Here is a 24,863-nt window from a genome sequence, read left to right as displayed (position 1 = left end):
TCAGTTGGATATCTTTCCACTTGTGCGCAGCTCGGGAGCAACATGACGACGACGTTCGAAGACCGCGCGGCGCTGGAGGAGGAGATCGAGTCGTGCTCGGCCACTGTGCGTGTGCTGCAGGAGAAGATGCGCAACAAGGACGAGGCTGTTGCGATGGATGACATATCCAAGGAGGTGAAGAAACTCGTGGGTCTACGTAAGGAGCTGCAGGTTTGGACGCAGAAAGAGGAGCAAGAGGAGAACAACCAGGAAGAAGAAGGAGAAGAGACACCCGAGACGGTGGATGTTGAGGAGGAATTGGAGGAACGCGCTGCTGATCTCGAGAGTCGCGTGGCTGAGACCGACGACAAGTTGACGACGCTTGAGACTGAAGTGACGCAGATCGAGCGCACGAAGAAGGCCATGAAGTACTTGGAGGAGAACGACACTAAGGAGACGACAGTGGAGACTGTGGAGACGGAGGTTGTCGTGACGAAGAGCTCGAAGAAGAACAAGAAGAAAAACAAAAAGAACAAGCAGGAGGCAGACGAGGAGACGAAGTTAGAGGTCTCGAAAGAGACGGTCAGCACGGAGAAGGTGGTCGAACTGACGACGCAACTCGAGGCGGAGCGTGTGAAGGTGCAGGAAGCCAAGCAGACGGTTGAGAAGCTCCAGAAGTCGGTGGAAACGTTGACGGAGGAGAAGAGCGAGGCTGTTGCCAAGCTGACGACGGAGCTGGACGAGGCTCGTAACAATGTTGAGCTGGCCAACCAGAAGAGTCAAGAAGCAGAATCCAAGCTAGAGAAGGCGGTTGTTAGGCTTACGGAGGAGAAGAGCGAGCTGGAGAGTAAGCTGCAGGCTGCGGTGGACGCCACCAAGGCTGCGCGTGACGAATTGGAGGCCAAGATCGAGGCTGGAGAAAATGCTGCTAAGACCTCACGCGAAGAGCTGGAGACGAAGCTTCAGACTGCTGATGACGCCGCCAAGTCGACTCGCGAGGAACTGGAAAAGCTTCAGGCTGAACTGTCAGAGATTAAAGACGAGAAGGAGACCAGAGAGACTCACCTCGGCAAGTTGTGGAAGAATATCGAGGACCTTCAGCTGTCGAACAAAGAGCTCATCGAGAAGAACGCGTCCGTTGAGGCTGATGCCAAGGCTATCCGCGCTGAGGCCGAGAAGTCTATCGCAGAGCATTCGTCGTATGAGGACAAGACAGAAGCGTTCACTGTCGAGATTGAGTCTGCTAAAGCTGAGCTTGAGACGTCGAAGACGGAGCTGGAGAAGCTGCAGGCTGAAGTTCAGAAACTGACAAGCGACGTGTCTACATCTAAGTCGGAAGTGTCGAGCTCTGAGGAGCGTATCCAGGCGCTGGAGAAGGAGTTGGAAGCTGAGAAGAAGAACACTGAGGAAGTATCTGCTGAGCTGGAGTCTCTGCGTACGTCGAGCCAGGGCTCGGATGCTAAGGCTGCGAGCTCGGACGAGCGCATTAAGGCCCTGGAGAAGGAGCTCGAATCGGCGAAGCAGAGCGTCCAGGAGCTGTCATCTGAGCGAGATGCGCTTCGCTCGGCGACTGAGGAGACCGAGCGTACTCACAAGGAAGAAGTTGAGAAGTTAGCGGCACAGATCTCGGAGCTTCAATCTTCGACGGAAGGTCAGAGTAGCGAGCTGGCGGAGGAGCTGAAAAAGGCTCAAGAGGCTGCCAAGGCTGCGATCGCTGATAAGGAGGAGATTGGCCTTCAGCTGATTGAGATGAAGGACAATGTGATCCAGTTGAAGCTCGAAAGCGAGAAGGCTCTACGCCAAGCGTCAGAGAACGGCTCGCAGCTGAAGAAGCTCCTAGTGGACTTGGAGGCTCGTACGGCCGAAGCGAAGCAGATGAAGTCTATGTATGACGACTTGTTGTCGCAGCGTACGAATGCTGAAGGTCAGCTCCAGGATCTGCGTGGTGTGGCAGCTACGAATGAAGAACTGCTTAAGAAGGCCCGTGTGTCGCTTCTGGAGGCGAACGAAGAGTTGAAGGAGGCACGCGCCAACTCGTTGAAGTGGAAGAACTCGGCACAAGCAGCTAAGACGCTGATGAATGCCAAGATCGCCGATGCTGAGAGCGCTAGCAAGCAGCTCAAAAAGGCCCGTGTCGATGCGGCTTCGGCCAGTGCGGCCCGTTCGCAGCTCACTTCTAGTCTCGAGGCCAAGGAGAAGAAAGTGGCTAAGACCAAGCAGGATCTTGCCATCGTCCGTGCGGAACTTGGTAAGGTACAGGAGGCGATTGAGGCTGAGCGCTCGCAGTCCAAACAGGCGCACGCCGCGCAAGTCGCCAAGCTGCGCGAGATCTCGGAGCAGACGGTGGCGCAGCTTAACAACCAGGTCCAGTCGTACCGCTTGATACTCGTGATTCTCCTCCCCGTTCTCATTGCTGTGGCCGTCTACGCGATCTCGCAATAAAGAATGAGTAAAAAAACAATTTAGTTGGATAGCACCTGGGCGAGAAACTGAATGGGCAATCACTTATCTTTTCTCTGACGTTAATCAGCCCCCAATGACACCTGCATGAATATTAATGTGTACATGTAGTTTGCCACTTGTATTACCAATATTAATAACGTTTTTTTTGCCTTGCGTGACTACAGTAGCGCTGAGTTGTACAGTACATCTGCTACCATGCTGCAGTACCTAGTTCTCGAAGTAGCCTGCTTCGAGAATGTTGCTTCTCATCGCAATTCCTTGAACTCCGGATGTCCTGCCATGGATGAACACATGAGCTGGAAAGACAAAGAGATCTTCACGTGCAGCGATCCGCTCGCTGTATCTTCAAGCGGCAGCCAGCAATCCATTGGATTACCGGACGTGAGCTCATCCAGAGGAACCTAATAGGACGACACAAAACGAGTGAATTAAGACACGGTTCTCCACATAAGAGCCCTCATGATACCCACCTCTGCTCTGCCCATGAACCGATGACTCAAAACTTTGTTCTTCTGGTACACAGTGCATCGCAGCATCGCCGGCGGGCCAGAAAACACTGAAGGCAGCAGCTTCTCTAGAGCATCAACTGCATCGCGATTCGTGTCATTGACGTCTGCATTCCATAGTTGCGACGCCAAGTGACTGGCTCGTACATCCACTTTGCGGTCGTTGCCCACACCATTAGAGAAATGAACATTTCGGGTTGGGCGGGCAGTGTGTTTGCCGTGGGTGGGGATAGCGAAGCGGAACGGAAACTTGTTCTCTTTCGAGTCCCATTGAGGATTTACTCCGCCATTGCCGACTGGACTTCGATATGTTTGCAAGCTCCACTCTTCGGCTGTTTCGCGAGGTTTGTCTTTTGCATGACACAGCTCCAGGAACACGTAAGCGTCACTCCACTTTCCTATCCAGCTGCACGCAATCAAATCCTTTGCTTCGACCAGTTCCACAGTGATAGCACCAACAAACCGATGAGGTAAGCCTGCTACCTCAAACATTGCATTGCGTTGGCTGCGTGAATAAATCTCGACAAGAAGCGGGATCCTCGGCTCATCTTTGCCAGCGAGGCCACGTTGAATGTGCTGGTGAAGAGTGCGATACGAATGGAGACCATCTAAACGGTACTGCGTGATAGCTGTCACCAGCCAGCCTTCTCCGCCTGTGGTTTTCCACATTGCCACAAGATCAGGATCTTCGAATGCTGACTCAACAATTTCATCGCACGTCTCCGAGCAGATCGGGCTCAAGCGGTCCCACCCAAGTTCTACATGTCGTGGGGATTGTGCATTGTACATGTATCGACGCACATTCCACTCCGCCTCGACTTCCCAGGGATCCACGAACATCATAGATTGCAAGTAGAACGCCTCAGGCAAAGCTTCCGCGTCCTTAGATCCCGACAAGGGAACATCACTCCCAACTGCACTTGTAAATCGCGATCGTGGCAAAGAATGCTCATTGGCTGTGGCGTGAGTATCAACGTCAGTGTCTTGGCGTGGACGCGCGTGATAATGATCCAACGGGAACATCTGTGCATCTTCACCACGGTGTGCCACTAGCAATCGTAGTTTGCGCTGCTTACAACAACGACTCACGAACGCATGGATTTGTGCGATAGTGTCGGCTTCCGTCTCACCTTTAAAGATCTCGTGCCGAGCGAACCAGCCGAAAGCATCTCGAAGCACAAAGCTCTTCACATACACCCGAGGATCGATGCGGAAACGTCGTAAGGCTGTTCGCACTCCAATGTCTGCATTTTGCATCAGGAGCAGCACATAGTCGTCACTTGCGTTTACCAGCGCTGTGTGCAGCTCCAAACTCATTCCAATACCACGAAGAAAAGCCTGCAAGCTACCAGAACTCTCATCTTCCACCGCATCTTTGGCTTCGATCGGGGTTACAGCGGTGACGTTATTCCTCGTGACAGAGTCAGTAGCTGTGTTACCATTGCCATTGTGAATAGGGTTGTCACTGTGATCCGCTTGACATTTCAGCTCCTTCCAGCCATTCGCAGCGGCTTCTTTAAAGGCTGCAGTATCCAATCCGTACAGACCACAGAGACACGGAACTTCCTTTACCGAGTAGTCAAACTCACATCGCAAGTGAGACTCGATCAGCGCATACCACCGCTTTAGTCCTTCCAAAGGGCCTTCACCCAGTGCTTTCCACAGTTTCTGCGGCGTAAACAGCGAGCTAGCTATGTCCGTCTCAATACCTGTCTCGTCGTTAGAGTCAATATCGTTTTGGTACGTGCTCAGGAAAACTGTCGCTCGAGCATACAGCGTCCGGAGCACGGACACCATGAGAATCAGTGTGTACATCTTGCGAATCTTAAACTGGTTCTGGCTTGCCGCGTTGTCAACACCACCCCATGACAGTAGCGAAATACTATCTTCATCCGCTTGACCGGCGGCAACAGCTCCTAAAAAAGTGTAACCCAGATTCCCTTCAATTATCCGCGTTTTGCGCATCTCACTCATGCTCGTAGAAGATCTTTGCAGCAATCTGCACAGCAATCGCAGGTTCTTCTCAAACGCAAATGAGCTCAGTGATGGACCCGACTCACCATTGAGCGCTCCGTTGACCGTCCCGTACGTGTAGAATGGCAACGTGACAGCTTGTCGAACAATATCTGGCCGTTGTCGCGCCCAACCCAAGAAAATGATGCCTGTACGAACCGCAACACTGATATGTGCAGTCACTTGAGCCGGGATATTTATCTGGCCTTGAGCATCGAGATTCAGGATATAACACAGCTGAATGGTGAGGCCTTCCCAGTCACGATATACGTCCTCGGCAATGCTGCAGGAAGCAAATGTAGAGCACGAATGAAGCATCGACAAAGACACATATTCGACCCACTTGCGTAGCGTCGAGCCTCTGCCAAGCTCTGACAACAGGAAGCAAACTTCGACGATATGAAGGTATGCGTGTGGGTGCATCACAGCGAGAGCTGCTTCGTAAACGTAATTGCGGTCCACCTGGAACTGCTCGCATAGCGGCGTGCACAGCTCATCCAAAAATTCCCTGTGAAGTTTGACTCGATGAAAGTGCCGTTGTCCTGGAGAAGTTGAGATCGTCATAGCGTGTGTAGGAGAGTCGGCGTTATCTCCATGGCGAAACCACATGTCCAATTCAACGCGGAAGTGGCTGATCATCTCGCGTGCTACTCGAATTCCAATCATTTTACCCACAAAGGCGGACGACGCCCACCGTCTACACTCGATATCAGCGATCTGAGCTTTCAGCCACGGCGCTGTCGGGACGGACTTCTCCGATTGCAGCGCCTTTGACCATGAAAAGGAGCTTGCGCGATGTCGTGGCTTCCTTCCGCTCGCCATTGGGTCGAATTGTGAGTGGTTGATCTCGCCCATGAAGCTCATGCGTCTCTGTGAGGCACCCCAGTTCCTCTGTCGAAGAGAGTTACTCGCTTTCGGTGACGAAATACACGACAGCGTGCTTCCTCGCCGCCAGTTTTTAAGTGATGACTGGAATCGAGGAGAAGTAGGACTCCCCGATACAAAGTCCTGCTCTTCATCCATCGGTAACTCGCGGAGCTGGTCGCTTCCAGCTTCGACGGTTGAGATTTCAAAGCGTGCATGGACGTTCACCAAGTGTCGCGCTTGAAGCATCTCGACGAGTGCTGTATCGCTCAATCCACTACGTTTGCACACGTACGCTGCATACGAAAACGCATGCTCAATATCTGCTGTTGAAGCGAGTTGTAGACGCCTCTTGCCTGAAGAAGCTGGCACTGGTGATGCTGGGAGATCAGGAAACGCTTTCTGCTGCATCTTCTTCTTCGCCCAGGTGAGCAATGAAGAGTTGACACTGGAGTGAAGATGCTGGAAGTAGACCGTGAGAGACGTGAGGTTGACGTAGAAGTGTGTAGCTCGCATCACACTTGACACCAAGTCGCTCTTTGTAGAAAGAGTTGCTTCATTGCCTCCACAAACACCCACGTCTTGGCATTGAGGAAGTAGCACAGCCCACGCCTGTTCGAACTCTTCAAGCCACCAGAGCGCACAACTCTCCAGCCATACCTCACGCTTTCGGCGGAAAAGAGGTACAATCTCTTGCTCGAGTAATTGCTTGGTGATCTCCCCCGCTGGCGTGATCCCGGCCTGATTCGATGAGAAATCATGTTGCAGCTTGTCCGTTTCGTACTCCACAAGTCTTGCGATTACCAGTGCCAAACTTGGGTCTCCGAGCCGCATCGAAAGAACGCGAACTGCATCTTGAATCCGTGGAGGCTCACACAGAAGGAAAAACGCCGCAGCGGGCTCGTACTTCTTTTTGCTCAGAAGAGAATACGCATTCTTCACTGCCGCATTGCTCCAGCGTTTCTCAGAAAAATCGTTATCCAGGAACGAAGCTAGTGTCTGGAATCATGCACACACAATAACTCACGTTAAGCAATAAGAAACAAAATATCATCGGAGCATTAAGACATTTCTTACCTTGTTCGACTCCGATTGAGTGAGTTTTGCCAATGCGCTAAGCACTTTTTTCTTTCCCAATGCCAAGTAGAGCAAACACACATCCATCGCGTCTTTAGTTCGGGCATAGGAGACCTTCGCAAACCTGGAACGTTCAACACAGTCATTAGTGACATGAATAGGACGCCGGCTAATAGTGCAAAGCCTACCTTTCAACTATTCCTCGCAAGTCCTTAACATCCTTGATCCAGAGTCCAAGCCATAGAGGCCGAATGTCGTCCCATTGCATACTGGGCTGAATGCAATGCTCCCACAAGAACTGCTGCGCATCTGAATGCAGTGCCCACAGTAGCCCTGAGGAAGGGGTTTCCTCCAAACTTGGTAACCAAAAGCAGACATCACGCTCGCTGTAAGAATTTCTCCACTTCAACTTGCCTGATAAGGCCTCGCTTTCTCCGGTTTGCGGATTGCTTTTGACACTGTCAGCGCTGTTGCCTGTGTGCGCCAGCACAACACTTCGTAGAGAATTGGCAAACAGATGCATCGAGAAGAAGCGTTTGGCCCCCAGATCTGCAGCTGAAGCATCCAAGTCAAACCCGAGCGACTGAATCGCGTCCACAAAACTCAGAAGCGCCTTCATCTCCAACAAATGATCTTCGCTAAATGAGGTGAACAACTCAGACGCGTTGTCTTGTAATGCATGTGTCTTACCCTCGAGCATCGACTCAACCGCTGTCAAAATTGTCGCTGCTTCGCCTAATCCAAGAGTGCGTTGATCGTCCTCGTCGGTGAAGCTCTCATCTTCATCATAGCTGTATCTCTTTTGATTGTCTCTGCTCATCGGAGCAGCAAACAGATTCTCTGCCCTATCAATTCGATCACTTCGGTGAATAGATGTGGAGTATCGGCCAACAGACTCCAGCATTCGAGCGTGTCCATTCTCACTTAGAGCAGTTCGTTTAGAACGCGCTGGGCCAGTATACGAGAGAACTCCACTAGAAGCGCTAGCACGAGCTGAAGGCTCATGCTCGAGGACTTTAGCCAGGAGCTTCAACATTTGAGTGGCATCTTTAAAAGCTCTGGAAAACTCGTAGGACGTCCGGTCTCCGGCTAGCACAGTGTCCTTCTCTCCGACACGCGCGTGCATGCCGAACATTGTTGTGAGCAATACGTAGGGATGCCACACCGGTAGTTTCTGTGGCGACTCGGCTGCTTTCCAATCCATCGCGTGTTGCAGCAAGCTTCCCGGCTCATCCCACTTGCCAATCACCACAGGCATTTCGTTAGAAATCGGTTGAAACGATGGTTGGTCGAGTCGTGAATCTCTTAGGTGTCCGCCACCAATCAACAAAGCGGACGAGTCTCGGGTACAATCGAACAGAGGTAGTGGACTCACGATGTCGTCTCCAATTTGTGCCCATCGGTGCGAGTTCGTATCATACTGAAAAATTACGGTGGCGGATTCGTATCTCACCGCAAGCGCGTCGACATTAAACTCAACATGCGAGTTGCACCACGTGAAACCCAAAATGTGTCCTCTGCCGTTTGATGGAATCGATTCTTCTGGACGCAGAATTCCGAGCCCGGACTCGGCTTCAAACACATAGAGTTCCTCGGGTTGATCAGCGTGTAGAACTGCCAAGCGGTTTGGATCATCCACTTCGATGTGGCTTATACCGCCAGCAACAGTCCTCTCAGCGTCTTCGGGGCTTTCACCTTGATCAACAGAAACATATCCACGTCGACAAAACGAGCCAGTTGGCTCACGGACGTGATGGTCACTAGGCGATGGGGGAGAATCTTCTTCGCCTATGGGGTTGGAACTCATCATCGTAAACTGAATAATGTCTCCAACAACCTGACAGCGCCAGTGTTCGACGTTGCCAGCAGTATCACCAATAAAAAGCAGTGAGTTCAGACTGTTGTGACCTTGAGCTCGCTTGCTTGTGAATGCTCGCTGGCGGTAGTCTCGTTCACCAGCAATCGCAGTGATGTTAGCTTTCTTTTCGATTGCTGGGTCTTGAATTTGAAGGGGAACAAGCTCAAACGAGCTCTTCGCGCCATCGCGAACTCCTTTCCACACACGGAGCATCCCAGGTAGTACTTCGATGCCAAAGAACAATACTGAATCAGGTACATATTCGCCATCGTCAGCATAAGATGGACACACGCAAAGGGATGACAATCTGGATACTGCTTTCATGTAAAGCAATTGTTTCCAGCCACCATACATTGATACCGCGCCTGCATGAATCATGTTGTCCGTACTGCTAGGGCTTCGCGGGTTTTGTTTCTCCAGCGACGCCAGAAAGCTCCGTCGAAGGTCCGATGCGTACTCCTCAACGGAATGTTTCTCTGTATTCACATCACCTCCGTTGCTACTGCTAGACGCTGGCTGGAAAGCATCTGACGTCTTCAACTGAGAGCTGGGTTCATACATTGATTGCCCCATTGTTCCGTGATAATTCTGCACACAGGCTGCCCGGAAGCGCAATAGCAAAGGCTCCTGAGGCGGGAGTTTGTCGATCAAAGCAAAAACTCCGTTCATTTCCTTTCCCACGACGCTTTTGTTGTTGATTCCGACAAGCTCATCGCCCTCGACCACTTCACCGAGGCATTTACTACCAGCAAAGCTCCGTGACACAATCAGCTTTCCTTTTCTCTCCTCAAACTGAACCCCCAGCTCCGTGTTTGCCGGTTTTTCGCATGTAACCTCATATTCGAAGCCAGATTCCCCCGTCACGTAGTCGAAGAATGTCCACGGCGATAAACTAGGAGAGCGAGCCAGTTTTCGACGCTGTGTAGGCTCCTGCACTCTCGGAGAAGACACAACTGCGACGTCAGCTATTGCCGATCTCCCATATACTTCAATGACTCCCGACTTATAAACAACAAGGAGAAGTGGAGTAGCGTCAAAGTGTAGTGTCGGTACCCACTGAACGCACAAAACATCGCCATTTCCTTTATCGCAGGGCAAAACTCCCGACGGAATTAACCGTGACTCTGCAGAAAACGCCGAAAACGAGATCCAGTAGACGAGAACTTCGTTCCTCCACGTGCCGTCACACCCAGACAGATGCGTGTCAACACTAGCGATCAGCGGCAGCGACGGATGCGCCGATAACGCGGAGATCGAGCCAAGATGACTTCTATACCACGACTTTTTCAGAATCTGCGACGGTCGATCTCCCTCTCCAACTGCGACGTGAAACGACAGCATAATATGATCGGCACGTTGAAGCACAACACCCAGTTTGGACGGCATACCGAAGTAGTTCTGCGAGAAATAGGCCATGACGCAAGCCTCTCCCAGATTCACACCCATCGTCTGCTTGTCGTCTTCTCCGTTCACTTTAATCTGCAGTGTCGTCTCTTCCACCGTCGGTTTGGACGACACAATGCCCACAACTCTCCACAGCCTCAAAATCCCATCCCGATCCACCCCAGAGATCCAATCTGCATGTGTGTCATTCACGTCGTTCACCACCTGAAAGTTCTCGTCGCTTATATTCCTGTTCTTGGACATGACCCAGCGTACGTTGTCAATTGGGTAGGTGGGTTCAAACACCAGCACAGGAATAAACTCTGCATCCTGCGTCTCCGTCCATATCCTGACCGACTTCGTAGCCGTACATGTCAATAAAATTCTCGCCGGTTCAAACCACTGAGCCTTCCTGGTCCCATCTGTCTCCAACGTGGAATGCCACTGCGTGGTTGAAGGTTTCCATGAGAAATACACCACTGGATCTGGATGACTCAATTTTTCAACTTTATGTAGCGTCTGATTTTGATCAAAATCCCCCAATTTCCTCTTCATTCTCCACACTTTCACCTGCTTCATCGTCAACGTGGCAAAAACGAAGGCGGTGGGTGAGTATTTGGCCACATCGGTGGCCTCGCTTTCGTCCTGCCACAATACTGGGGCTTGATCGACGCTGGAGCCTGAGCCACGCACGTCCAGCTTCCCTAGACCCGCATCTACTCCACAGTAGAGCAGCTCATCGGCACTACGAGAGAACGCAAGCCCGCGGATGCTCACGTGCGCATCGCTTAAATGGAAAGAGCATATAGCTACAAATTGCACGCGACCGCGCACTTGTGGGTCCCGTTGCGGTGCATGTACGAGGATCAGGGAGCTCGATAGCGAGGCTAAACGACCGTGAAAAGCACTCCAACGCACGAAAGCCACGGGCGAACGGTGGCCCGACGGTGCGAGACGGGAGAGAAGGATGAAGTCATCGCTGTCGTATAGACGGATCTCCGTCTGGGTAGGGACAGCCAGCACGTTGCGGCCGTCGATGCGCGTCCAGCTCCACGCGCGCACTGCCATTGCGGGATTCGATCTTTCGTCAACTGAAGTTGAACTTTTGTTTTATTCTTGGGACTAAATTTCAGATTGGACTAGTTTTGCTGGGAGGAAAATGTGCTTTGTTTTTGTGACCAAACCTGGTTCGAATTTTCAGCTGCCTCGTTTGCATGTGCGAAATAGCCTAATCTACCCAAAACAAAAAGCGCAAGTTGCGTTTCCTTGAAATCGAAGCTGGTTTTACCACTTTACAAGTGCAAATACTTTTCAGAGGGTTGAGTCTCCTCACTTGTGTAGAAAATGAATCCTGCAGCTTCCGATTCGCTTATATTATTATCACAGAGAGCACAAAAATTCTACCGATAGCTCGTCGACGACAAGTATCGCTTCGGCTGTACCGGTCGGTAGCTTTTAAGCTTAAAAGCGCCCATTTCACCTACATGAATTAAACATGTAGTGACACACTTTCAATTTCTCAGCACCGTACCGGTACATGTCTCAAGCACACTCACTATTGCTTTAAAATAATGTTTTTCAATTTTAGTTGTGTGATATTTGCAGCACGTATTATCCTATATTGTGGATTCCGGTATGTAGCTGTAGTTCACGCTCAGAATCTGAGCCAGATAACATAGCGGGGTGCCATCTTTGGGGAGAATCGTGAGGTCACCATTACAATCTCGGAGGATCGCTTCTCGTAATTTGCTACATGTATTAAAACATTGCTGGTGTTTAATTCAAGCAAGTTGATGATGGCAACCACGATAACCGTCCTCGTTCGTCTGCCAACACCAGCTAGTAGACACTGTCTAGTAGACAAGGGAACGAAACCGCAGTGCCCGCGTGATGGCAACTCTGGTTCTTTCGTAGTTTTCGTGTTCTAATATTTCCCTCACCATTCTCAATTATGATCCCCGATAAACTGTCGGCGACAATCCTCGTAAAAATGGCAAGCTCTTTAAATTGGATCTGTTTGAATTTATGAGTTACGTTTTAGTACTGACAGAATAATATAACGGATACAAATATTCGGTCCCAAAACGTAGCCCTTAGTGAATGCAAACATGCTGAGAATCTTGGACACCGTCCCAGCAAATAAACATCATCGATGCGATTTCGAAATTTTCCGGAATACTTACAGCATCATGGCCACGAGTGTGATACACGCGCAAGCATTTTCTCTCTTGCTGCATAGTATTGTTTCCGTGACAGGTAATACATGTATGCAGAGGCTAAAAAAAATAAAATCAATAAAATAACTATTGAATTTTTGTACGGAATAACCAATTATTGCTTGGGCCAGAGAAGTAATAAATATCGACCCTTTTTTAAGCTAGAACTGTACTGTGTGCACCCAAAAACTCATCATCTGAGCATTTGTTTTCGTCCCCAAAAACCGCGACTAGGCGACTGTTTTTTTGTCAGTGGAAGCCAGCCCCAAACATCTCTTCCACGCTGCGACGAAAAGGCAACAGGTCCCACCCAGTGCGGAAAGCGGCACGAAAGGGAAACGTCACTTGAAAAATGGGGAATTGCTGCTCCTCCGAGGCCTCGGCCGTCGTGGCGAGACGCTCAGGCGCTGACAAGGATGAGGTGCATGCCGTGCCCTTTGCCGCTCTTCCTTCGCCGGACAAATATGCCGAAACGGTGGACACGGAACCGCGTATCAAGGATGAGGAACCGGCGTCTTCGCCCTCTCCATCGTCGCCTTCGTCACCGTCCCAGGCGCCCGAGGAGCCCGAGGACGACTTTGTACCAGTACACAGACCCAGTAACAAGCACCTGGAGAACACACACCACGTCAAGATCGGAGACTACAATCTTCGTTACTCGTACTACTCGAAACGCGGTTATTATCCTGAAGGTAGAGCCGACAATTCAAAAACGGTAGAACAAGACAGACTCTAACCGTTTATCTGCTGCAGCACGAAAAAAAGCGAACCAGGACAGCTACTACTGCGAGACGCACTTCGCTGGAGACGACCAGAAGGCCTTTTTCGCGGTCTTTGACGGCCACGGTCAATATGGAGACATTTGCTCGCAGTTTGCAGCCGACCAATTGCCCGAGAATATTATCAAGAACCTGGACGAGAATATGAGCATCCTACCGGCCCTCACAAGAGCCCATGTGCAGACCAATCGAGCCATGCACGAGGCCAGTTTCGACGACTCGATGAGTGGCACCACATCCATCTCCGTTCTCTTCTGTGGCAACGAGATCCACGTCTCGAACGTCGGAGATTCACGAGCGATTGTCGCCCAGGAGAACTTGAAGGCTTCGACACGAGAAGGCGAGGCCAACCTCGTGGCCAAGCCGCTGTCGATCGACCAGACGCCCTTCCGAAAGGTATATTCATTTATCTCCCTTCTCTTTTTCTCTAAAAGCAGCTAAAATTGTAATTTCTTGCTTCAGGACGAGAGAGTGAGAGTGAAAAAGTGTGGAGCTCGCATCTTAACCGTGGACCAAGTCGAAGGCCTCGAGCCTATTCACGAGAACTGGGGGCTCTCGCTCGGTGACGAGATTGACGAGAACGGCGACCCTCCTCGGATCTGGCATCCTTATGGACAGTACCCCGTAAGCATATGGGGATGCTCTTTCTGATTTATTATTTAGTTTGTCCTGACTTTGCATCGTTATCATTTTTTATTATAGGGCACTGCATTCACGCGCAGCATCGGAGATTTGGTGTCGGAGGAGTTGGGTGTGACAGCTGAGCCGGAGATCCTGTGCAAGGGCTTGAACCCGCACGATAAGTTCATCATCATCGCGAGTGACGGCGTCTTCGAGTTCCTCACAAGTCAGAACGTCGTGGACATTGTCAAGCAGTACGAGAACCCGTCCGAGGCGTGTCATGCTCTCGTTGAAGAGGCGTACAACCGCTGGCTGCAGTTTGAAGTGCGTACTGACGACATCACAGCGATCTGCATCTTCCTCGACGGGGTTACCCCGGCTAAAGAGCGAGACGGGCCTCGTGGCAGTATCTACGTTGGTGGAGAAGTGCTGGATCTGCAGTCCATGCAGAGGCCGGTGCGCGGCATTACGAAGAACCATGCGCGAAGGAACACGATCGTAGGAACGGACGCGATCCGTTTGTCGCTGGCTGAAGCATTTATGGATGACGGCGAGCCCGGTCTCCCGGGTTTGGTTGACGCTGAGGGCAAGTCTGAGGAAGAGGAGCAGTGGATCAAGAAGGCTGTTCAGGGCAGCTTTCTGTTCAACCATCTGAGCGACCAAAAGGTTAGCATGCCTTTTGACTGCTTCTATTTATCAGACTGGAAGCTTATTAGATGTTTTCTGTTTTTTTTTTTCAGATTCACGAGGTGATTTCCGTACTGAAGAAACTTGAGTCTAAGGCCGGCGATATTGTGATGCGTCAAGGAGTCCCTGGGGACACGTTCTACTTGGTACGCAGCACTGCATTTGAAGAACTGTACGTGCAAGACTGATTGTGTGCGATGATAGGTGGAGACGGGCGAATTTGAAGCTCGTCACCTGAAGGATGAAATTCCCGAGCCTTCGCCTGAGAACGATTCCTCACCGGAAGCGTATGGTGATGTGGTTCAGGTGTACAAGGCAACCAACGACTCTCATCCGACGTTCGGTGAGCTGGCGCTTATTTACCCGAAGCCTCGCGTCAACACGGTTGTTACAAAGGAGAAGGGAACGCTCTGGGCGCTGGATCGGATTGCTTTCCGCTCGATCTTGATGCGTGGTCGACCTCTGCGCGATGTTGTGCGACGTCTACGCCAGATCAGCCTACTGCGTCCATTGACTGTGGCGCAGACTAACCTGGTTGCAGAAGAGATGCGCGCTGTGGTCTTCGAACCGAACCAAGTGGTTTTGCACGAGGGAATGACGGAGCCGGGCTTCTTTCTGATCACCAGTGGCCGCATCGAATCGACCTCGAAGATGGACAACGTGGTGCCTCTGGAGCTCAAGACGTTCGACTACTTTGGTGAAATTGCGCTGGTTCGAAGACGTTCGATCAGGTATGACAGCTGCGCATTGGTGGGCGTGATGACTGTTTGCTGACAACAATTTGTGATGTATTCGTATGCAGTCAACGTTCCATTCGTGCTATTGAGCGCACTGAGTGTCTGTTCATTCGAAAGGACGCATTGGAACTGGCTGTGGGCAAACTGCCTTCAATTTTGGAGAAGGACAAACTGCGTCGTGCACGCAAGACACAGATCTCGGAGGCACAGAAGGAGGCAAAGGTAAAGTATGGATAGTATGGACTACACTGTGGTCTTTGCGCTAAATTAGAATTGGGTTTTATGCTCGACAGCCGAACACTTTCGTCCAGTTCGACAACGAAACGAAGTCCGAGATGCCCCAGTCTATCAACGATCTGGAGGTTGTCGGAAGCGTCATGTCCGATCTAACCAACACTGTTCGCTTGGTTGAGGTCAAGGGCTCGTCCCCGTCCGTCTATTTGACGTTGCGCTCGGTGAGCAAACAGGCGATCGTGGACGCTGGTATGCAGAAGCACGTCAGTGGCGAGCGTGACATCTACGTATCTCTGTACGAGAAGAACGCTATTGTGCCGCAGCTCTTCGGAATGAACTCGAATGGCTCAGACATTCACATGCTGTATAACACGCAAATCGTTGGCACTCTGGAGAGCTTCTTGGACGGCGAACCGCACGGCGAGTCGTTCGTACGATACTACGCCGCGCAAGTTGTGATGGCGCTCGAGTTCATGCACTCGGTAAGCTGTCCTGAGTTCTCAATGAGGATTAGTACCATGTCTCATGCTGCTGTCTTTTGCATGTACAGGAGGGCGTGGTTTCTCGAACGGTTGACCCCACGAACCTCATGGTGGACCGCAGTGGAAACCTCCGCATGATCAACTTGCGGTACGTCCCGTTGTCCTGTGTCTCAGCTCGTTCAAAGCATCTAATTCGTTGGCTGCTTCGTGTAGGCTTTCCAAGTACGTCGGTCGTGGCCGGACTTACACTGTGTGTGGAACCCCCGAATACCTCGCCCCGGAGCAGATTACTGGCGAAGGTGAGAGAGTCTATTTGTATGGTAGACGAAGTCCTGGTCTAACGTGACTGTTTTTGATAGGCCACAACATCGCTGCCGATTACTGGGCACTTGGTGTGCTCATGTACGAAATGCTCACCGGTGCAACACCATTCACCCGGGAGAACGAGAACGACTTGGAGATCTTGAACGACATTGCGTCGTTCCGCCCAGACCAACTGCCCTGGCCTGAAAACACTAGCACCGAGCTGAAGGATATCATCGCGAGTCTGTTAAGTCCGGACCCCGCACAGCGTCTCGGATACTCGGAAATTCGCGCCGGCGCTTGCGAGCCGATCAAGAAACACGCTTTCTTCGCTGGCACCTCTTGGGAAGCCATGAAGATGGGCTCGTTCTCGGTACGCTTGGATGCTTTACTTCATGTACTCCATGCTTTGATATAGCTGACATTTGACTGTGCCGTTATCTACTGAGTAGGCACCACTCGAGCCGGAGGCTGCATCAGAATTCAAGCAGATCGCAGCGAGTGGAAGTCACGAAGACATGAACATCGGTGGCGTCTATACGGGCGATGCTGACTGGCTCGCTGGATTCTAGACTTGTATAAATCTCGCCGCTCGTTGAACACTCAATTACTCAACGTGGGGTATCAACCTCCAGAAATTGAAGTATTTTGTTTTTTTGCGAGCTAAGTAAAAAGGATTCGACACCTACAGTATGTTGGTTGTGATATTCACGCAGGAAAGACGAGATTTGTGATGTCCATGTCTCCAAAACACACCGTGCACTCTTGCAACAAGCTCTGTAACGACATCGTGACTGAGAAAGTTATACTAAACGATGTCGAAAGAATCTACGCACCACATCGTGATCCACACGCTCAGCGATGCTTGGAAAATATTTCTCAATCGCTTCAGCAGCCTTGTCATCTGTCTACAACAAGTCAGCAGCTCAAAATGACAGAAGCAGTAAGAAAAAGAACTAACTTACGAGTAAAAGAGAGCACTGAAAGCGAACAGTGTCTCCATCCAATTGACACAAGTCTCCTCCGGTCTTTCTGACAATCAGTTGCACCTCTTTATCCAACGCAAAGTGTAGAACTGTGAGTCGATACTCCTGATATCCTCCATCGGGACAAGCCACACTGCCAAATTAGAGTGAAGAGGATGCTTAAGCGTAGTTTTTACAGTTAAAGAACCCTAAAGCAACTGTAGCCGCACCAATCGTCTACAGGGATTTCTTCGCCCATTAGACCGAGTTGCGCGCGGCTCGACGCACAGATAAAGTATCCCTGGAACCAGGAGCCATCACTCGGGAAGCACAGCGCTGCACGGCCTCCAGAGCTGAAAAAAGTCGTCATCAGCTTTTGTCGGTAAACCGATACTCTTACCGGTATCAACTGAAAAGAAATAAATGGAGCTGCGCTGCTTGACGGACGATGCGGCACTTGTACGCGCGGTGCAGAAGCTTAATCTGGGCGTCCTACCTGTGCAGCCTCCTACGTTCTGCTACCGTCGTGCAGAGAAGGATAAGCACCGTCTCTCGTGGGCTGCAGTGGACGGGGAAATTGTGACCGGAGCTGTAATTGCCGACCTGGAATTAGAACGAGATGGACAACGAACGGTGCACCTTCGGACGCTAGCTGTGTCCTCGCAATACCGACGCCAAGGGATCGGAAAGAAAATAGTGTTCAAAGTGGTCGAGCAGGTAAAAAAAGCGGAGAAGGAGGGCGACAAGATCGACGGATTTCGCCTTCATGTTCATGCCGGAAATGACGAAGCGATGGCGTTCTACAAGGCACTGGGGTTCGTTGAAAAAGCCCGTGTCGAAGACTACTATCGCCACTTAGAGCCACGTACAGCACTCGTGATGCAGTATCCACTGCTATGATCAAGTTCAACACGAGTACTTGGGTACATGGGTTAACAGTAAATGGAACTAACAAAGTCAGTAATAGGCCTTAAAGGTGGCCTGGGTGAAGTCGTCGTAGCTCATGTCGTTGTTCCAGCGAGAGAGGAGCGGAGGTACACCCTTGGGCAAGTTCTCGGTCTTTCCAGCTTCGTTGGGGTCTTTGGAGTCGGGCACAGCCATCCGCTCTTGAGGCAAAGGTTGCATGAACACAGCCAACGTCTCACGGTTCACTCCCGTGACTTGAGGTCCTCGTACAGCATGTGGCGTGGCTTGCAACGTGCCACCCGACAGAATCTGTGACGTCTCACCAATCTGGTACACTAAGTGTCCTGGAGGAATAGCCGCCCTAAGGATCTCGCCCTGACGGGTCTTCACGTACAAACCCGCACTCGGATCTGGGTTTGGCACCGTAACACCATTACAGTCCGTAAACATAGCTTGCACCAGTCCCGTTAGCGCTCCGTGGTCGTTGTGCCATCCACACCACGCGAAGGAATCCTCGAGCGTCGTGGCCTCTTTCTGAGCGGCAATCTGCTCCTCCGACAGCGAATAATAGTGCAACAACCTGTCCATAACAATATCAGCCTCGGTGCTTTAGAAGCAGCCACTTTACAGATACGTACCTGGCCTTGGAGCACTTGCCTGTGCTAATGATGCGATGCAGTTTGCCCTTCTCGTATCCAGGACACTTTTTCTCCACCAGATTATCACATTGGTGCGCTACCAACATTCCTGTGTCCACAATCAATTGACCCAGTTTCATAAATGCCTTTTCCAGCTCTGGCAGCTCGTTTGGCCAAATATTGGGATGGTAGAAGGACGGGAACTTGGCAATGAGTTGCTTGTCTCCTCCAGTTAGATCGTTGGTCTCTGGGTTGTTGTAGTAAGACCCTTTGGCGTAGTCTGGCTTGCCCTGCAGATTCTCTTTGCCGTGGCTCCAGCCGAAGCTGTAGAAAGCGCCAGGGAGCTCGCATTTGGCCTTAACGTCATCCGAGAAGTTGGCAAACTTGAATGCAAGCGGAAGCAGGTCACTACGCTTGGAGCTGAGCTCTGGGACGCCGCTCACAACAAGAATCCCCATGCCTTCGTAGCCGAAAGCCTCCTCGATGACGGTAGACAGGTCCTTCTTGGCTACTAGGTCTTCAAACGCGACCACAGGCACGTCGCGAGCCTCCACGGAAGAGTGGACTGGAGCCATTTCTCTAGTGGACGGCAAATTGCTGAATGAGCGACACCGGCGGACGAGCGGACGGGTGTTGAAGTACGAGGGTAGGGTAAAGAGGCTACAAATACTAAGTGTCACGGTTAGCATTCAACAAGCATTTCTGTGTTGCTTTACGGTTAGCATTCAACGAGCATTTCTGTGTTGCTTTTTGCATTGGATACCGTCAGACTGTAGCAAGTAAGCATTCCAGCGGTAGCGGAGGACATCCGACCGCTTCATTCTACTGTAGTAAGAAACTACAGTTGTGCACCTCCAATGTGGCAGGGCAGACCATATCAACAGTGCCAGGGCATAAGTGCACAACGTAAAGCAAAAAACAAACGCAAATCCAGTGCACTGATATTTGTTTCTTAATTCAGTACAACATTTACGTTTAGTTTTGAGAAGATGCCTGTGTGGCACCAACAGTTTCTAATAGTCTTTGCAAATATGTTGTTTCAGCCTTCAGACAACCACTTCATGGCGGAGTAAACGTCGACCGGCGTGTAAGGAACACCCTTGTAGAACAGGTCCAGCTCCGCGGCTTGCTTCTTGTTCTGGTACTCATTCTTCAGGCACTTAATGATGCCCTGGTCCATGGGCTGCAGTACGGCAGTTGTATTAGGCGGGAGCTTGCGAAAACCACAGCCTTGTGCGCTGCTGGAAGCGGTACAGCCACCTTCGACTAGGTGCATTGCCTCCGGGTAGCTGTACTCCTTCACGCTGAGCAATCATTAGTACCGTAGAGCCCTGAATAGTTGCGTTTCCGTGCCAAGTCTTGAACTCGTCAATCTTCTGCATAATCTTGGCGTCAGACGCGCGAATCGCGGGCGCGCAACAGCGCTTCCGGTCGCGATAGGCATTCGGCAAGGCGGCAACGTCCGCCGACCGCTTAAGAATACTCTGGACGGTAGTGCGCTTTACTGCTTGGGGGGTCTTAAAGCGCTCCGTTGCTAAACGAGCAAGTTCGGAGTGAGAGCATGCAGGATCTGACTTGTGCTTCTCGCACAAAGACTGCTTTTGTGGTAGAGCTAGGGACATGTAGGAGGAAGGGCGATGTCCCATTGTCTTTGGCATTCTACTGTAGTAAGAAACTACAGTCACGTTCCTTCGGGTACATGCAGTAGAGATAGCTCTTTTTTTTCTTCTAAACGATTGCTATAAATCTTTTGAGTTTTGACTTTTGAAAGACAGTCATAAAGTTACCGTTGACGGCAATTTTGAAAATGCAGGATGGAAGAAGAGGCCTAGCTAAGAATCTCAACTTATTAATACCAGAAGCACAAGCTGTACTACTAATTGTGTTACTGACATGAGCCCGAAATGTTGGTATTATTAAGCGGTATTATTCTTTTGAAAGATATAGTTGTTTTTTTAGATACTTTTTAAAAAGAAAATCACTATGTAATTAAAAGTAATACTTTTGAAAAGTACTTATATTAGTCACAAATTTCATATTATCTAAAATAAATATTTTTGTAGAATAGAAATACGTCCAGTAATTTACTGTTATAATAATATTTTAAAACACCCGCTTACCACTTTCACGACTAAAATGGCATATTGAGATTTTAACGTTGCAGTTAAGTATGATATGATGACCGCATCCAATGTGTACACAACATTTACGTTTTTGGCCAATCGATGCCGCCTTGGCTGCGCTCGGCGGCCAGTTTGTTGAACCTTCGTATTTGTGCTACAACAATGAACCCTACCCTCGGATGAGTGCTAAATGAACTCTTAACGATTTGATTGGAAAAGCGAGTGTGTCATAGACACCTACCTAAAACGCATGCGTCACTATGCGTACTTTGTTTTGCCCCACCCCGAGTACTTCACCTAACCATATTATGCTTTTAAGCTACAATAAAATACACACTCTTCAAATAGAGAAGATCGACGATGCCGTTCTATTGCACGCCAGCGTTGCCGTGTGAAAGCCGATGATAATCTATGCAGTCTTATCATTTGCCTCGTTGCATATAAGCGTATGCTAACTGCCAAGAGAAGCGACCCCGTAGTTTGGAATAGGCTGGCATGGAGAGCCCACGAAACCACTCTTTTAAAAGAGAAAGCATTCAAGAGATACTATCGTATGGACATGTCAAGTTTCGAGAGCTTGCTTTTCATTGTGACCTCTACCTGGTTGCTGCACATTCCATTCTCTTCGACGAACTCGAGGCGTGCCCCCACCATCACCTGCTGCAATGCTGTATTGCGCTTTGTCGTAGTTAGCTGGCGGCAGCTACAACCACATTCGCGTGATTACGGGAGTAAGTGTTTCGGCGTTTTATCGATTATTCATCTCGTAATATTTGCTATAAATGGCCCCAATACCCTAGCCCCTCGATTTCCAAGAAGGCTCGTAGAAAAGCAGCATGCCGCTGGGTTTCAATCATTAAGCAATCGTGGTGTCATTGACATTTGCATTGGCATTATTAACGGCTGGCTCTGCCCTATTCTAGGGTTACGAAAGGTTGAGTACGGCCGAGTAACCTCATTTTTCTAAGCACTACCAAAATATGGACTCAACGTCCAAGCGTGCGCGGATCACCTTTCTCGCTTACGGCGTTCGGTAAATTCTCCTGGCGGCATGAAAGATTTGTATGATTTTCAGCGCAGGCAGCTGAGCAAATTAATTCGTGACACAGCTAGCAAGTATTTTATTGTCCGTAATAACGCGTGCATTCAAAGCAAGAACGTTGTGGTCCCATTCAATAAGGCCAGTTGGAGTACCGGGTTGACCGCGACTAATGTAATTTTTACAGCAGACAGCTTCGGATACGCATTTAAATGGCGTTTGGATTGTTGGTGAACAAATGGAGAATATCACGGCATGTTCGGTTACGGTACTGTCGAATTGTGATGTCTGCCTGTATCCGGTTGCATAACTTCTGCATCACCCAACCGTGCAAGTCATCGGAAGCTACTTCATACCAAACGCTGCGATCTATGGCTCGAGAAGTTCGCTCGTGGAATAACGAAGAGAACGTAGATTATGGTGCCATAGAAACTTAATTCGATAGTGGTATTCACGATAATCTTATGGACGAAAGGGTCCGTACACATCTTGTCGAATAGATCGCAAATAAAATCTGCATCACCCTGCGCGAGCGCCAGATCACGAAACCAAATTGAGCGCGAACAGGGCCACGCCATGACACCGAGCTCATCGCCAATGCAATCATATTTGAAACACCACTGAAAGACTGAAAAGATTCGGGGGGGGGGGTAGGCTCAGTGGTGTGATAGACGCTAGAGCTGGCGCAACGAGTGATTCCACGTTCTAGGTCCAAGGGGTACGTACCCGTGCACTCGGAGTCAAAGCCGATGCGATTTTTGTACACGTCGCTCACGACGTCAGCGTAATAATACGGTGGTCTCATCGAGCTGCAACTGCTCAATGATTGACTCCACCATAGACGAGTGCATCGAGCAACGACGTGGTCCATCCAACGTGTCCTTGAGAAGGATGACACTGGTGCCCTCGAATCTCGTGCACTGTGCGAGGAACCTGTTTGCTCCTACCACGCTGCACTTAAATTGGAGTGTATAGCCGTCCACACCGTCCTTAACATATTTGGAGTTCCTGATGTTGACAGTAGCGGGCAGCCACCACACGACACGAAGACTCGGCTGAAGTTTCGGAGCTCGTGCCGCTCTCCACCACTTCACCGCTGGGCAGAGTCACGTCGTTTATCGCTCTCCGCTACACTTTGTTAGGTGATACCAGCACTAAATAGCCCTCCAAGGACAGCATACTCGAAGCACGATATGAGGCTCCTTGCCGCAGCCGTTCTTGACGATGTTCACGCGGTTGATCCCCTTGGAATTGTACAGCACTTCCGTGCACCTTGACGATCGATGTCTGAAGCTGCGGCTTGATCTGGATGCTCTGCGCATGCACCACAACCATTAAGTGGTTATATTGTGAAGTTCATGCGGAATGCTGACTTACCCGTCCCAGTACGAGTGGCATGCGAGTTGGTCCATGATGTGGGCGGATTTTTCATCGTGTCTCAGGAATTGAATGTCGCTCTCAAGTTTCTCATGAGCATCAGGTCCAGCGCAGCATAGATATACTTGGGAAGGCAACATAGGGATTCTCTTGGTAAGTCGCGTTGAGCAGTACCACTCCCTTCGAGTCATATCATGTACTTAAAGTGCTCGCGTAGCGCCAACTCATGCCGGGTTGAGACTTACCGCTTCACGGAAGATATAAATGGAACTACAATCACCTCCATGCTCAGTCAGCCAGGTCAACAACGGCAACCGTTTCAACGCTTGTGCCATGATTGCTGCCTGCTTTGATGCCGGTAACCAAGTGTACTCGTGAAGCGCGTCCTTCGAAAACAGCAGCTTTAAGCTCGGCCTGCGTCCAGGTATACGCATCGTACGTGTAACCAGACAGACTACGTGCTCAACTTTGAGTCCCAAATCTTCGACGACTGCGCAGGCTACACCATTGCATACGACCTTACAGGCAACTGCGACGATATGTATCCCGTGGTGTCCGAGTATTTGAATGACAGACCTTATCCAACATTTACACGAAAAGGCTCTGCTAGCACGACACTAGCGTACGGATATGATTGTGTTAATGTCGTATGCATGGTGAGCTTACATTCTGGGTCAATACGGCGTGTCAATCAATGTGAAGGAAAACGCCTGGTACCCTATCGAGATCCGCACCAACTTCACAACTGACAACATCATGTTCTCCATCAACAAACAGCTTATACTGACTAAAATGGGATTCATGATCAATCAGCTCTCTTTCTGTGGTTATGCGTCTCACGGCGAAGGTGCAATCGCCGTTAGTGGCTGGCAAGACAAGTCATTCTTTGTACGCAAAACGACAGTAACCAGCTCGTCTCACTCGTCCGCGGGGCTTTACTTGAACTCGAAGACAGAGAAAAGTGTGATCCGAGTTTGGCGGACCTCCATCCAAACACGTATGGGCTCCGCATCAATGGCGCCAAGCGCAACCGATTCATGTGGCTGGGAAGTTTCTATCACCATGAGCGTAACCAATTCAAATCCCGAGCATCTCATTGGTATGAGGCTGTCGTGTTCGAATGCTAAGCTGAACCAGGTCAAAGGACTGGCTCCCTTTCCATCGTTTACCAGTCGTTGGCGAAGCATTTGAGTATTTAGATGTACTTGATGAAGTTGAAGATGTGGGACAATAGCGTCTATTCAGCCACCTTGAACTTGCGCAGCGCAGTCCCAACGATATTCATGTTGGCTGCACTGGTGCACAAAGCTTTCAACACGGATATAAATGGCTGCTTGAGCAATGACTCAAATTCAGAGTGTAGCAAGCGCAATAATCTCTCCACAAAGCAGCCAAAATCATGCTGTGCAAACACGTGAAACGTCTACCGAGCTGGAAGCGACAGCTTAGGCTGGTTTGAAAGACGTCGAGCCATCAGCAGTAACGCTTTGTTTGATAGAGTAGTCGAAGGAAGTCCCGACGAAAGAAGCCATCTCGTAATCAGTATCTTGGCTTCCTCTGCGGTTAGACTAAGTGACTCCTCCATTTCTCTGTTTTTAGCCTTTGGTTCGACT

General features: G+C 50.2%; 6 protein-coding genes across 6 annotated transcripts; 3 read left to right on the top strand and 3 right to left on the bottom strand.

The window, feature by feature from the left end:
• Window positions 1-42: 42 nt before the first annotated feature.
• Window positions 43-2,421, top strand: PITG_08306 (myosin-like protein; the record flags this gene model as incomplete). Its single annotated transcript, XM_002903657.1, has 1 exon — window positions 43-2,421. One exon carries the CDS (start codon window positions 43-45, stop codon window positions 2,419-2,421), a length of 2,379 nt encoding a protein of 792 aa, XP_002903703.1.
• Window positions 2,422-2,541: 120 nt separating this feature from the next.
• PITG_08305 (uncharacterized protein) lies at window positions 2,542-11,211 on the bottom strand (the record flags this gene model as incomplete). Its single annotated transcript, XM_002903656.1, has 7 exons — window positions 2,542-2,843; window positions 2,913-4,864; window positions 5,009-6,824; window positions 6,903-7,026; window positions 7,091-8,139; window positions 8,356-9,713; window positions 10,149-11,211. 7 exons carry the CDS (start codon window positions 11,209-11,211, stop codon window positions 2,688-2,690), a joined length of 7,518 nt encoding a protein of 2,505 aa, XP_002903702.1.
• A 1,500-nt stretch (window positions 11,212-12,711) lies between these two features.
• Window positions 12,712-16,891, top strand: PITG_08304 (cGMP-dependent protein kinase, putative; the record flags this gene model as incomplete). Its single annotated transcript, XM_002903655.1, has 12 exons — window positions 12,712-13,051; window positions 13,113-13,534; window positions 13,601-13,762; window positions 13,841-14,425; window positions 14,500-14,592; window positions 14,651-15,177; window positions 15,249-15,405; window positions 15,477-15,899; window positions 15,968-16,047; window positions 16,113-16,198; window positions 16,259-16,575; window positions 16,655-16,891. 12 exons carry the CDS (start codon window positions 12,712-12,714, stop codon window positions 16,772-16,774), a joined length of 3,312 nt encoding a protein of 1,103 aa, XP_002903701.1.
• Window positions 16,892-16,910: 19 nt separating this feature from the next.
• On the bottom strand, window positions 16,911-17,537 carry PITG_08303 (uncharacterized protein; the record flags this gene model as incomplete). Its single annotated transcript, XM_002903654.1, has 4 exons — window positions 16,911-16,964; window positions 17,054-17,098; window positions 17,252-17,321; window positions 17,398-17,537. 4 exons carry the CDS (start codon window positions 17,535-17,537, stop codon window positions 16,911-16,913), a joined length of 309 nt encoding a protein of 102 aa, XP_002903700.1.
• A 53-nt stretch (window positions 17,538-17,590) lies between these two features.
• On the top strand, window positions 17,591-18,067 carry PITG_08302 (uncharacterized protein; the record flags this gene model as incomplete). The annotated part of the gene is made up of 1 exon (XM_002903653.1): window positions 17,591-18,067. One exon carries the CDS (start codon window positions 17,591-17,593, stop codon window positions 18,065-18,067), a length of 477 nt encoding a protein of 158 aa, XP_002903699.1.
• PITG_08301 (uncharacterized protein) lies at window positions 17,987-19,292 on the bottom strand (the record flags this gene model as incomplete). Its single annotated transcript, XM_002903652.1, has 2 exons — window positions 17,987-18,653; window positions 18,712-19,292. The coding sequence occupies 2 exons, from the start codon at window positions 19,284-19,286 to the stop codon at window positions 18,125-18,127; spliced, it is 1,104 nt and encodes a 367-aa protein (XP_002903698.1).
• Between the last annotated feature and the right edge of the window lie 5,571 nt (window positions 19,293-24,863).

The sequence above is a fragment of the Phytophthora infestans genome, genomic scaffold, assembly GCF_000142945.1.
Source record: "Phytophthora infestans T30-4 supercont1.13 genomic scaffold, whole genome shotgun sequence".
NCBI classification, from domain to species: Eukaryota; Oomycota; class Peronosporomycetes; order Peronosporales; family Peronosporaceae; genus Phytophthora; species Phytophthora infestans.
Note: the sequence above shows the minus strand (reverse complement) of the source record. Positions and strands in the feature narration are given on the sequence as shown.